Source organism: Anguilla anguilla, chromosome 2 (assembly GCF_013347855.1).
Source record: "Anguilla anguilla isolate fAngAng1 chromosome 2, fAngAng1.pri, whole genome shotgun sequence".
Lineage (NCBI taxonomy): Eukaryota > Metazoa > Chordata > Actinopteri > Anguilliformes > Anguillidae > Anguilla > Anguilla anguilla.
In genome coordinates this window covers 33327175-33341754 of record NC_049202.1, presented here as the reverse complement: position 1 = coordinate 33341754, position 14580 = coordinate 33327175, and the positions used below count along the sequence as shown (strand labels likewise).

At 41.8% G+C, this 14580-nt stretch overlaps 2 protein-coding genes across 2 annotated transcripts; both read right to left on the bottom strand.

The window, feature by feature from the left end:
- Nucleotides 1–1197: 1197 nt before the first annotated feature.
- On the bottom strand, nucleotides 1198–4222 carry LOC118221882 (glucose-6-phosphatase-like). Its single transcript, XM_035407319.1, has 5 exons — nucleotides 3904–4222; nucleotides 3403–3512; nucleotides 2803–2908; nucleotides 2215–2330; nucleotides 1198–2074 (listed from the first exon to the last, which is right to left on the bottom strand). Exons 1-5 carry the CDS (start codon nucleotides 4119–4121, stop codon nucleotides 1572–1574), a joined length of 1053 nt encoding a protein of 350 aa, XP_035263210.1. The 5' UTR covers nucleotides 4122–4222; the 3' UTR covers nucleotides 1198–1571.
- Nucleotides 4223–10552: 6330 nt separating this feature from the next.
- On the bottom strand, nucleotides 10553–13467 carry LOC118221209 (glucose-6-phosphatase-like). The gene is made up of 5 exons (XM_035406057.1): nucleotides 13138–13467; nucleotides 12898–13007; nucleotides 12613–12721; nucleotides 12130–12245; nucleotides 10553–11997 (listed from the first exon to the last, which is right to left on the bottom strand). The coding sequence occupies exons 1-5, from the start codon at nucleotides 13365–13367 to the stop codon at nucleotides 11495–11497; spliced, it is 1068 nt and encodes a 355-aa protein (XP_035261948.1). The 5' UTR covers nucleotides 13368–13467; the 3' UTR covers nucleotides 10553–11494.
- Nucleotides 13468–14580: the final 1113 nt, after the last annotated feature.

Here is a 14580-nt window from a genome sequence, read left to right as displayed (position 1 = left end):
AATCAGTGATTTCATAAACAGTACAGAGAATGGAAAATGAAAACAAATTTGTGTGCATCCTTTTTTCATTAAGTTATTCATCGTGCTTAGAAATTAAATTGTTAAATTAGGCATTATATAAACTTGTAGGTTCCATTATCAAACAGGTTCCTCCTGTTTTCATTCTGAGAAACTAGGTGGGGCAGTTTAACAAGGTAAAAATGTTCTGGAGTTCTATATTCAGTAGAAAGTTAAAAGGCGTTATTATTATTATTATTATTATTATTATTATTATTATTATTATTAATAAACAGATTATACTGTACTAAATAAATACTATTGTTGTTGGCTAACAATTATACGTAAGACATTGTTTTGGCCTCTTGAGTTTACCCTGTTGAAAAGAATAGACTTTTCATGAAGAATTCAATTTTATAAAAATTATTTTTATTTGGATGTACATTTAATGTTGTCATTTTATAAAGAGCAAATTTTTAGTTCAGCAATCACTAAGATAAACAAGAAAAAGTGTTGATTCTTGCTTTTACTTGTAAGTCAAATTTAAAGACAATATGTTGATTGAATTCAGGCCAAAGTCTCTATAATGAGCTGTACTAACTATGTAAATACACAGCTCCCTGAAACTGAGCAGCCTGTCTGTTCTCTGGCAGAGCTCCAGTTGGTGGTGTCGTGAGCATGCTTCCAGGCGTGGGTACGTCTTCATTTACTATTTCACCTTGGTAGACGAGAGTCGTAATTTAGGGTTGCCAAAGAATCGTGTTCGGTTTGCTCGCTGGCAACGTTACCGCAACTTTGATTTCTTATGCATTCATGTCCGTTTAGCTAGCTTTTTAGCAATGGCCTTAGAGAGGAGCTTCTGGTGGAAGGTGGGGTGAGTGACAGTGTGACACCTACTTTTAAATTTGTCACTTGAAGGCCTGACACATTCTGACCAAACTCACTTATAGTGCCCGCCTCATCAAGCGTGTTTTTTGGGTGTTTATTATGTCCATAGTCAGATTTTGTGAAACTGAAAAACTGTTTTTTTAAAGCACCAACGTGAATACATTATTACTCGCAATTAATGGTGATGCAACAACTCTTTCACAACTGCTTGTGAACAACTGTTTAGTCTGTCAACATGTTCTTGAATCTTGCATTTGTGAGTCTTGTTTAGCAGTTACTACCTGTGTGTGTGACTGTGTATACAACCACAGATTTCATCTTGATCAAAAGTTTTATTATAAAAGATACACAATATACAGTATTTTACATTGAATGACCCACATTTGATGTGGGGAAACATTCTTTCACATATTAATAGTGTACTTAAAAACGCGTACCCTGCTCAGCAGGTAATAAATTAATCCTTATTTTCTTCAAGTGGAAGCCATTGGATATGGAAACATAAAAAAAGGTTAATTGATTTAGAGCATGTGACTGACAGTATCCTTTATGTAATTATTTCACTTGCCATTTAGAAAGCCTGTTATTACCAATGACTAATATAGTGATTTAGGTTTTAAGAAAAAGTCTTCTGTTTTGTTCTGTGAAAATATTCTTTGCCATTTGGCAGTCTGTGAGTCCTCTGCTCAGAGCTGCTTTTTGCTGTTGGCACTCAGAGCCCCTGCTACGCAATAGGGGATGATGCTGACGGTAGCCAGGGGAACGGTGGCGCTCTTGCAGAAAGACAGCAGGTAGAACAGGGCCGCAGTGTGGGTGGGGGGCTTGAAGGAGTCAAACAGGTGCAGCAGCACCAGGGAGGCGATGATACAGCCGCCCCTGAAGGGGGCGCTGGTGCTCTTTTTGCTCTCAGTGTACAGGGGCGAGTGCAGGCCCAGCCCAAGTCCAAATAAAGTGCCCATGTTGCGCAACAGGCTGGCGAAGGGTGTGGTATCCATGTGGACCCACTCAGAACGGACGCACCACTTCTTAGCTTTCTCCAGGGTCCAGAGCAGATCCACGCCCAGCACCTTCAGCAGCAGGTAGAACCCCACAGCGAAGGTGAGCAGGAAGAGGGTGATGAAGAAATACTTCTTCAGACTGGCGCTGTAGATCCACTGCACTCTGGAGAAGGCCTCAGCCACAATCATACCTGGAGAAACAAATGGTTCTGTTATGGATCTCTGGATCTGTCAACACTCTTGGCCTCAGTCTTGATATTGCTTAGTGCTGTGAAGTATGCAGCACATGTGCTTCTGTTCATATTTAGGCATGTTTTCACCTGTGACTCACCTGTGATAACCCCAGCAACGACCTGGTGGGGGAAGTGGGCGGCGATGAACACCCTGGACAGACAGACGCAGACCTGGACTCCCCAAAATAAGGTCCAAAGTGTGCCCCTCACACACCTGACAGAGACAGAGAGCTGTCAGCACAGGCTTCCATGTTAACACATTTGGCAGTGCAGTGCTAATAACATCTGCGTGTGCGTAACATCTGAGTGATGAAATGCTGGGTTTCAGTATGTGGTCTATGATCAAATTATGTAGTTTGGTGTTTTCATAGAGCAAACCCCAGTCTGGCACTCCAGACCAGGGTTACCTACTCCTGACTTAGTAGGTGCTCTGTCAAACACAGTGTTAGAACAATAAATTCAATATAAATCAATAGTCTAAAGTGCCAGCCACACCACAACATATTTTAACTAAAATGAATGCAGCTTCAAGTATATATTTGTACCTAAAATTCCATACAACTCTGCTCAGCACTTTGACACTGTGGGCAGTTGTGTTTTATTAGAAAATATAGTAAAGGGTCTAAACTGCCGTATTTGGGTATATTGTGGAAAACATTGCGATATCTGGGAAGTTGGGAGCTCACTGTTTTTTTGTGGAATTTCCATATCTCTTCAAAAACATGGCAAGAAGAGAAGTGACCATAATGTAGTAGACCCCAGCCGCCCCCATGGCATGACCAGAGGGACTTCCTGTGAGAGAAAAGGCAGTGACGTCAACTATGATATCAGTTGCCCATGAGAATTTGATTCGTTCAGGTGAACTACCTCGCTCAAGCATACAACAGCACTGTCCTACCTGGGAATCTAACCTAAAATCTTTGAGGTTATCAGCTCAGTTCCCTAACCATCTTATTACACAGCGGCCTATTTTCATTAATCAAATGATTGATGTATTCTTGGGAATAGAAACCAACTTTGTCATTTCAATTGAATTTTCAACCATAAAACCTGACACGGAAAATCCCTTTCACTTAGTTTTTTTGAGAATACGGCCATTCATGATCCTCATCATTCAGTTCAATAGCATCATCATAGAAATAATCCCTTAATGCTGCAGTGAACATTAGTCAAATCCAGTGCTGAAATGAATAGCCATTTAGCTGACGTGCAATGTTGTTATCTGCTAAAAGGCAGCTGAATTGGGAAATGTGCAACAGGAGAGTGTGTGCATTAGGTATGCTTACCTGGGCCAGTCTCACAGGTTATTGGGAACTGCTCAATATGGGGAAATGAGCCATTGCTGTAATAGGGTGTTTCATGGACCCACCAGTATGGCCGTTCACCAAACAGGACCCTAGAAAAATGCATTTATAAATAAGCCTGTTAAAACCATGCCTGAACAGTAAAGACATGAAACCATATGATCCACTGATGCATAAACAATAATATGGGGTATTATTTAATTCATTAAAATCAGACAAATGTTCTGTTTCCCCTTTGTCAAACTTTAACAACAGATGCATGGCCAGATTTTCAGATTTTTGATTGACATGACAGGTTAATATAATTACAAATCGCACTTCTTTGGATGATCAGTTCTGTGTGTGTATATATATATATATATCCCAGCAGAAGATCAGCAGTAGCGGATTAGGCTGCATAGCACAATGAAATGTGTACAGGTTTCAAACTTAGGCCTCTGACAGAAGTGGAGCCGTCTGTGAAAGCTATGCACGGTAGCTCACCACTTGAAGACCAGGTTGAGCCAGTCCCCGATCACAGCCACCCAGATGAGCTTGATGCCCACGGACTCCCGCAGGTGAAACCAGATGGGGAAGAAGACGAAGAAGGTGTTCCTGAGGTCGGCGGCGAACGACACGAAGAGGAACCAGCCCTGGGCGTCCTTATAGTGGGTCTGCAGGTAATGCGTGGAGCTCACCCCGAAACCATGCATGGCGTCCATGGCCGGCGCTTTCTACGCTCGAGCTATTAGCCGGACGGCTGCTGATATTGATAGCTGTGTGAGCTGTGCCTAACGGTGAGTGCTTCTCCACCCACTTGTGTGCAGCGGGTCAGCACACCTTTTTATACCCTTTGCGGTGGTCCAGCCAGCCAGGTGGCCGACCTTTGGATCCGTGAGAGGAATAGGTGGGAAGAGAAAATTAACACCTCTGTAAACATTACATCACGGCAGTTCCCCACAGGCAGGCGACTCAGCCGCACGCTCTCCCTCATCCGCGGCGCACGCTTGCCAGGGCTTCTCCCCGCGTGGCTTTCCATTAGCTCTCCCTGATCGATCTCTGCTAACTATGCAAATGAGCAATAGCTCGACAGCCGTCCAATAGCTGCTCTCGAAGCCAGCTGCTGGAGTTGTTTTTGCATTCTTTGCGTACTTTCTCTAAAGGACGGCATTGCTCAAAATGGATGGGGGGCACTGGCCTGCTGAAGAGTGCGATTTGAAGATTGGTAGTGCTCCTTCCGTGGCTGTCTTGGAAATATTCAGCAGTTTTTAAAGATTTTAAGGAATTTGTTAAAAATTTTCTAGACCATGTAACATGTCTGCGCATATAAAATATGTAGTGCAGGGGTCCTCAATCTTGTCCAGAAAGGGTCGTTGTGGGTGCATGCTTTTTTCTTCAACCACACACTTGGTTCTGCTAATCAACCAGTCTTTGCTACGTACCTTGACTAGTAGAATAACAGTGTGTAACTACTTAGTTGAACCAAAAACCTGCACCCACACTGGCCCTTTCTGGATAAGATTGAGTACTCCTTGTATATTTCTGACTGTACATTATATTATTTTAAGTTCAGTCAATTGAAGGAAGAACCCCACAATACCGTGGAAAGTCCCCTGGAGAGGCTAAACCATGTGGTCGAAAGGACTTTGGCTAATCTGAGTCAAAGGGGGTAAACAGCACTGGACAGCAGCCCTGGTGAAAGTGCTAAAAGGTTTGTGATGTTCACTTCTGACTGAATGACCCCGGTGGTTGGTTCGCGTGCCAGCCGGCCGTTGCTAGGAGAGCAGCGGAGGGGAAGGCCCTGGAGCCTTATCATGTGGGACGTGATGCCGAGGCCTGCTGTCAACAGCGAGCCCTGCCCACTCGCCTTCGTGTCCCGCACCACAAGCAGACCCCGTGGGCTAAAAATATTTGAGCACAACATGCCTGATGTCCTTTCTGGGCTACTGTCATTATTGACACATTTGCTTTGTAATGGTGCATGCTGTCTAAAGGCAATACACTGGACTGGAGACAGGTGGAGTGGATGGATCAGGGGCACTTAATCAGCAGTTTGGAAGGTAATGTGTGTTGAGGATGGAGACATTGTCAGCTATGCTGGCATAATGGAGATGTACACCCTGTACTGTATACTTGTGTGTGTCAAGGGAAGCATCCAGTGTACTGTGAACATCACTATACAGGCACAGGTGGAACTAGGGTTTCGGGCTCAGGGGGCAAAACACTTGAGGGTAACCCCACCTCATTTGACAATGGAGGCACTCTGTTTTTGTGAATTGCTTGCCCCCTTGCCCCCAGTTCACCCCAAACTCTGCCGCCCCAGTGACCTATACAAATATTTTAATAAAACAAATAAATCAGTCAGACAACCACAAAAATACCACAAGTCCTGTCAAGAGCTTTAAAACAGGGAATGAATAAGGCAGTTAAACAGTACTAGTACAGTAGATACATTTAGTGCATTAGGAATAAAAATGTTGTTCAAAATCAAGTATTACCAGTGTGTGTAGGGTGTTGCGGAGGGGGGTTCCCCTTTTGAGGATGAACCTAATTGTGAGCTGGCATTCTGCTGAAGGTACAATAATTATTGACATTTATTTTCCATGTAAGTTAATTAACTAATGATGCTTTATTTATTCACTCCATTAGATCAGCTTTCCTTGTCATTACAGTGGGCAAAGCAAGCTGCTAACTATTTTTAGAGATGTTTGTTTCCAATGGTCACAGTTACACTAGCGGTTTCATGGCATACTGTATGTATGTACAGTACAGACGATATTTACATTAGAATGTATTTAGGGGATTGGCTCAATGTTGACACACACAATTAATATCATGTTATGTAATAAAGTTTTTTCCTTTGAAAAACAAACCCTTAAACCCCACTTAAAACCCAGGGCTTTTTGTCTTAAATAAACCCTATTATCTTCAAAAGTATATACAGTATGGACATGATTCAAAGCTTGAAATAAAGAGCTCAATTGTACCAAAATGACCAACTGGGAGACTGATCCTATGGGAGTCTTAATCCGTAAACATACATGACATTTGTATTCTGAAAAACCGCAAAGGAATCCAAAAATCGTTTTTGTATTTTCTATATTCAATAGTAATTATATGTATGTTTGATATTATACAAAACCAGATTTCTTTTTCCAATCATACCACATGATGTATACAACACCAGGATAAAAGTTTGGAGTGGATTGAACAAAGAAGTAAAATTTGATATGCATTTTCCCAAAGGTGGGCCCAAGTGTCCCCAAAACATCTCCAAATTGGAATATTGCATTTATCTTTTTTCCCAGCCATGTTCCACTTCCAGAAGCTAATTTAATTGAGGGTGGTACCCTCTGAAACCCCACAAAACAAATATTCTTTATTTACCCATTCTCTATACTTGACTAAGCAGTGTATTTCAGTCAGATGTTATTCTTTCGGAGAGCTTCTAAATACAAAATCTGTTCATGATGGTTACTTTTCACGCTAACTAAATTCACTTAAAAACAATCAGACCACTTGGTTTTTACCTTGCTGCATGCTCTGATCTGCTCTCAGCTGTCAGGTTGCTGTAAATCAGGCTTGTAAGCTGTGAACCTCCTGATCACAACAGAGTGAAAGCTCACAAGGAGGGAAATGACAAAAATATCAAATTGAATCATAAACGATTTACAATAACATAGTGCCCTTTATCACTGCAGTGTTCTAATGCGAAGTATTTGCTGATAAACAAAGCTCCAATAAAGCATGCCCTAAGCTTACAGTCCTGCACTATGCAGAAACGCAAAGTGAAAGTAAGTGGGTAAGCAGCAGAACTGTGAAGCCATAATTTCAGCAAGAAAAAAAGTTAGCTATGTTCGAAAGCTATGTAAATGAGCTTGAAGAACACAAGACTGTAAGGTTAATGTAGCATATACAGGGTTTCCAATCAGGGGCACAAGTCATGATGAGTAGATCTTAGAGAGTTAGTTAGAGATTTTTTTCTGGTAGTAGCTTGCTTTTAGATAATTTAATTGGCACTGGAATGTTTAATTGAGATCTCTTTTTTTGCCGTTTGTAAGGTAAGAAGTTCCTTTTTTAGAAAAATGGCACTTTTTGCATTTGAAATTCTATTTACGTACATAGAAATGGTTGTTTTCCAATTTGCTCGAAAAGGCTTTCAGCTCAATAGAAATAATGCAAATTGAATAATGATTTTTGCTAGCCTGTGTACAAAGAGCAGATTGATTGATTAGGGCTCAGAGGGGGATTTTAGGGATATCAATACCATCACTCTTGTATTAGCAGTTGTATTAGCTGTTGTTTGACTTGCTGCGTACAGTTACTGAATTATAAAATTATTTAATGGTCAACCTGGAGTGTCTATTTCAGCCCTACTTTGGGGAAGGAGGCTGCCTTGTTATTTCTTTTGTTATCTCAAATGGTTTTTCCAATTGAGATGGGGTTTTTTTTGCATCTAAGTGCAAAGAGTCTAATCTTAACAAGGTGTAGGTATTACAGCAGTGCACCTTAATCATTGACAGATAAAAGCAATAATTTAAGACACCGGTGTCTACTTAGGGGCTGGCATGTCCAACTTCCACCCCAATTTGAAACTGCAGTCACATTCATGCACAAACCCCACTGCAGATTTGGGAGAGTGTAGAATTTTCTCTGAAACACATGGTATCGCCAGCTGCTTCTTTTCACACTACAGACTACAGCCAAGCTTGCACTGAGTGGAGTTGGAGGAAGACCTTTCATATGCAGCTTTAGCATGCCGTCCACGGGTGCCTGTTAGACCAGCAGCGTTCGCTGGATAGAGTTGTACATGGACTCCTAACGGTCCAGATTCAATCTGTTGCTCTGCGGTTAATCCTACACTGTGTCCCCTTAACCGAATGAGCCATCCAGCAGATGCATTTTTTCCGTTTTTTTTTTTTTTAATCTGAAGATGATCAATTGAACAAATGCCATTCTGTACTTCCACCTGGACAAAGTGGCTAAAAAACAGATGTGTGGCAACTCTGAACATGTGATTAGCAGTTCAGGTAGGATTAAAACAATGGGTAAAACAAAATTCAGGGAGTACCTGCTTAACACAGCTCCTGGTTGCCACTGCTTAAGCCCTATACTTGGTTAGCTTGCTGTGCTACATTTTGTCTGATATTGCCTTTCCATGTGTCTTGAAAATTTTCCCTGTCCCACATGGATCTGAGCTTTTTCCCTTCTGATTTTTCCTCCCATCTATCAGAGTCATTCCATGTGAGTGTTCTTCATCCGTTTTCTTTTGTAGTAAACCTCTGATGACTCCTGTGTGGAGGCCTGCCATGTGAAATAAACCTTGCTCTTGCCTGTAGGCATCCAGCATGTTTTCCAGTATCAGGCTACATTGATCATACTCAACTCTTCTACTGGCTGGTTTGTTGTGCTGTTTGTGGTGTTTTCTGGGTGTACTCAGGTAGCTGGGGCCTCATTTAAAAAAATGTTTATAAATTTAAACGTAATTTTAACATGATGTCCCAGTTATTCTTGAGTTATAAAAATAACTGGGACCAAAAAAGTTGGTTTAAAGTGGCATATCTGTGTCTTACGCACCTGGGATATATAAGATGCATGATTGCATTAGTGTGAAGAGTATCACCAGGATTCCCTTTTCAGTGTAGGTCCTGGCAACTTGCACACCATCACACATGGTGTGTCTGGGTAAAATAACCTTTATGAAGCATTATGTAGCATTATGAAGTTTTTTTCAAATTATCAAGCCGGAATGTCCTGCAGTTACACTCCCATTATTGCATGACTTAGTCAAAGTAAAGGAAACACTTGCAAAGCAGAGCGTGTCCAGATCCATGTTGCGTATGTGGCAAGATCCAGAAGGGCAGGGGGATGGGAATGCTATGGTGATGATCCTGACGTAAGCCCCCATGACCTCATCATCCCCGTTGTCACTGCCCTCCTCACAGCTAAGCCACGAGAACTACTGGGCCAGATTGCAAAACTGAGAGAAAGCCAAAAAAAAAAAAAAAAGATCTGAATACACACACGAGGTAAAAGACAGCAATTGTCAAATATTGAATGTCCAGCCAAGGCTCCTGGGTTTACGGAGCTAGGCCTCGCACTGACGTGTGTAAACCCCACCATTGCATGCAAAAGGTCACACAACAGGGCATGAAAACATGTTAATGATTATCCATAGTTATCTGTTGGGTCCTCTGATATGAAGACACAGTACTTGCTGTTGACGTTAAGCATTTTCTACTGCTACTGCTAGTGCTGCTCGTGCTTTTGAGCAGGGACTGCCGATACTTTGGCTTTTTATGATTTGTGTTCTCTTTAACTGGTAAGTGCAGGACCCTATTATGGTGGCAGGCAGTCTGTTAATCCCAAGTAAGCCATCCACAGTATTCTAACTGAAACACTTAGCATGTAGCAGTACAACTTCACTGCAGCATTGAGAGAACCAAGTTAGGGTAGTTTCAGTCACTCAATGATGGCTGTTTTGTCTATGGAACAGAATACAAATTTCTTTTTAAAAGTTTGATAAATTTGGTAATTGGTAAATATTTTAAATGAAATTATAGATGGCTTTTTATGCATACTGAGTGAGGAAATGAAGTATGATCACAACAATAGTTCATCGTGCATCCCATAATCGATAATTGGCCATTTTTGTTGTTATTCAGTCTCATTTTCTTTTCTCGTTTCTTGTTGTAGGTTCTTGGAAACACACAGCAGACTAAAGATAACCTATGTAAACTGCTCTGTCCAGCCAATGTTAGGGGAGTTCATATTTACCCGTGTTCAGTATTCACATTCAGTGTTCAAAATTAATTCAGTTTACTAAGCAATATTGCACATCCAAACCCTTATGTTCACATTAATAAGCACATATGCAAGTTGGTACATTTATGAGAGCTCACAGCACATGGATGTGATAAATAAGAGGTAGCAACTGTGTAGTTCCTTATTGTTATCCCTCTACATGTGAGTGTATTTGTAATGGTTGTTTTCAGGGGGTGAAAATATCTTTTATTTTATTGAGATACTTTCCCTTGCATGGAGATCCACTTGTCTGAACCTTTTTTGTTACCTCTTATCTGAAAATTGTGTAATTTCAAGATCATCTTAGACACAGTGTGTAGTGTGGATGTACTGAGAGCTTTCACACAAGTTCTAAAAATTATTTTATTATAAATAGTCTGGAATAATTCAAAAATAGAATATGACAGAATAAACATCTTTTTTTAAATGAGGGAACACCCCACAATTTTGAACAGTCTTGAACAATGTCAAGTGGCTCTTAAGACATTAAGAAGTTCAACTTTTACACAGCTTCATGTTGTGTGGTGGCAGGTCAGGACCCTTCCATTCTTTACAATGGGGTTTGTGCCATGACACATTGGACTCTTTATGAGTAATCTATACCCAAGGACCACAATATTCACTATCACTGTCACTGCTTCACTCGGGATCCTATGGACTCTTAAACAATGGAGGAGGCTGATCTAATTGACATTCAGTGCGATCACAACAGTTAAACTGCAGTCATAATGTCTACGCATTACAAAATCCAACAATATGTTGTTCTTTTTAAAAGATCAATAAATTAAACAAGCCCCAGTGTGTGGCTCACATTTTGGAAGAAATATAGTATACACTACAGTATAAACTAGAATCGCCACTGGAATTCATCGATTGTAATGAAATGAGAGATGATGAATCTGATCCACAGTAGCTTTTCTGAGTCCAGAATTCTTAATGAAAACAGCTCACGTATTGGTCAGGACATATACAGACAGTACTGGATGATGTCAGACAATCAGGGATCCGAGGTTGGTTTTTCCTGTCATTTGAGAGAGGCATAAGAGGAAAATTCAGGTCTGTAGTCAATGATGAACTTTCCCAGATCTTCCAAAGTGTTGACTGGGCTTTCAGTTCCTAGCTTAAGTCGCCACTATTGTTCCTGAGCTGAGCTCTTGGGTTCTGGAAGTATGGACATTATTGAAATGTTGTGAAGTTGAAGCATCTGCGAAAACCATTCAGTGCTTTAAGATGACTTGCAGATGAGCTCCTTTGCAGGACCTCAGATAATCAGTCTGTGTGAGTCCTCTGCTCAGAGCTGCTTCTTGCTGTTGGCGCTCAGAGCCCCTGCTACGCAATAGGGGATGATGCTGACGGTAGCCAGGGGAACGGTGGCACTCTTGCAGAAAGACAGCAGGTAGAACAGGGCCGCAGTGTGAGTGGGGGGCTTGAAGGAGTCAAACAGGTGCAGCAGCACCAGGGAGGCGATGATACAGCCGCCCCTGAAGGGGGCGCTGGTGCTCTTTTTGCTCTCAGTGTACAGGGGTGAGTGCAGGCCCAGCCCAAGTCCAAAGAAAGTGCCCATGTTGCGCAACAGGCTGGCGAAGGGTGTGGTATCCATGTGGACCCACTCAGAACGGACGCACCACTTCTTAGCTTTCTCCAGGGTCCAGAGCAGATCCACGCCCAGCGCCTTCAGCAGCAGGTAGAACCCCACAGCGAAGGAGAGCAGGAAGAGGGTGATGAAGAAGTACTTCTTCAGACTGGCGCTGTAGATCCACTGCACTCTGGAGAAGGCCTCAGCCACAATCATACCTGAAGAAACAAATGGTTCTATTATGGAGCTGCCAACACTCTTGACCTCAGTCTTGATATTGCTTAGTGCTGTGAAGTATGCAGCACATATGCTTCTTTTCATATTTAGGCATGTGTTCTCCTGTGTCTCACCTGTGATAACCCCAGCAACGACCTGGTGGGGGAAGTGGGCGGCGATGAACACCCTGGACAGACAGACGCAGACCTGGACTCCCCAGAAGAAGGTCCAAAGTGTGCCCTTCACACACCTGACAGAGACAGAGAGGGACCTGCTGTCAGAACAGGCTTCTGCTGGCACGTGATCAACCGTGAAATCAGGGCAGAGAGGTACAGTTGGCTGCCGCGTGCTCACAGAACAGAGAACAACAGCCTCTATTAATAGAGCCGCGTTCGCTTCCCTCACTGACTCTTCACGTTAGTCACCTGGTGCTCACTTATTTTTAGAAACAAAGCAGGAATATTCCATAAGTGCAATGGCTTTCATGGCACTTGACCAATTATCATTACAATGATAAAGTCCATTTGGTGGGTGCATTATAGCAGAAATAACTCAGCAGTGCTAAACAACAGCTATTACGGGAACTGAAAGGAATTAGAGAGATATGGGGCCTTTACCAGTTGTTGGAGTTGGACATCCCCTTGCTCTTCATCAGGATGGCAATTATCGAAGTGACCATGGCGTAGTAGACACCTGCTGCTCCCATGGCATGACCAGATGGGCTACCTACCGATCACAAGGAGAATCGGAGTCTTTATTACAGCAATTAAAAATGCAGTATGGAAAGTACACCTGTCAATCGAAGACCAACAAGTGCTGTTAGATGATAGTTTCAATCCACATATCACTGATATATAATAGGTAGTGAGCTGATAGGTAGTGAGCACAAAGGCGATGCTTACCTGGACCTGTCTCACATGTCATGGGGAACTGCTCAATGTGAGGTGCTGAGCCATTACTGTAATAGGGGGTTTCATGGACCCACCAATAAGGCCGTTCACCAAACAGGATCCTGAACGGGGAAGACAGTCTGGTCAGTAAAGTCAGTCAAGTTTTGCAAGGGCGCCTTAAGAACATGTACAGAAGCTATTGCAAGGAGAATACAATGGAAAAATGAGCTTGTTCAGGCTGATTTTACTCACCACTTGAAGACCAGGTTGAGCCAGTCCCCAATCACAGCCACCCAGATGAGCTTGATGCCCACGGACTCCCGCAGGTGAAACCAGATGGGGAAGAAGACGAAGAAGGTGTTCCTGAGGTCGGCGGCGAACGACACAAAGAGGAACCAGCCCTGGGCGTCCTTATAATGGGTCTGCAGGTAATGCGTGGAGGTCACCCCAAAGCCATGCATGGCGTCCATGGCCATATTCATTTTTGGGCTGTTTGCTATAGATTTACTGCTACTCAGTAAAATTGGCGTCACTCACACTAGGAGACTGAAAGGCAGCTCTGACATTCTGTTGCAGTTTGACTCCTGCTTTTATACCACTAGGCCCACTACCTAAACGCATGGACAGGGCCTGATCTTTGGACCTTGTAGTGAGTAATAAAACAAGACAAGAGTCAAAAACGTTTGTTACGTCAAACGCAGAAAGGCACAAACAAGTTCAGGGGCAAGTAAAAGAGCCCCTCAGTCAATCAGTCTCCAGTCCAATTTAACCCCTAAAACGGAAAAGGCACGCACACAAGCTCCATGTCTGCACGACACGAAGAAAACTCAGGCAAACAAATCGGATGCATTAAACCTAGCATTTTTTTATTTTATTTTATGCTTCACTCAATGTTTCATTGAAGATTTTAACACTTCCACAATTATGTCTGCCCAATATTTAACAACACGAGAGTGAAAAATGGATTTAAAAAATGGTTCCAAAAACTCAGAAAGCAAATATATGCCTCACTAGCCACAACATTCATTTATTTACTCAGCTAACTGTTTATGTTAATATGATGAAGCATCTAGGAATATCTGGGTGAAAATCCCATTATAGTAAAAATTCAACTCTTTCAGAATTTGTCCCAGCTTATTTATTAGTTATATAATCATATTTTAACAGTGTAGTGAGAGATTTCAGAATTCAGGATGGTTAAGTCTTTTACATAATTGAATTAATCATTAAATGGTTTTTCCTTACTCTGAACATCCTGACAAGATAAACAGCTAGTAAAAGCTAGCATAATTAAACCTTCTAAAACTAGATAGATGAACACAGATAGCTGTACATGTAACATCCAGGTCCTCCTTTATTATCTCACCTTTCTGATAGCGTTTAACCTTAAGTTTAATGTCACTGGTATGATCATGTGAACTGACATAAAAGTGATTTATGTTTTCCTCCAAATGTAAAATTTTACTAGAAATTTTCCATAATGGAACCAAATCATTTTTCAGGTATAAATGTGTAAAAGTAGTCACAATCACTCTTAACTTTTTCATTTTTATTTACCCAAGAATTTTTTTTTTCTTTTTCAGTAATATGCCACTTTGAATAATACACCAACAATGGCCAAATACTAAATCAAAAATATAAATGAGGCATTGCAAAAAAAAAAAAAACAAATCAACCGAATCAAGAAGACCGGTC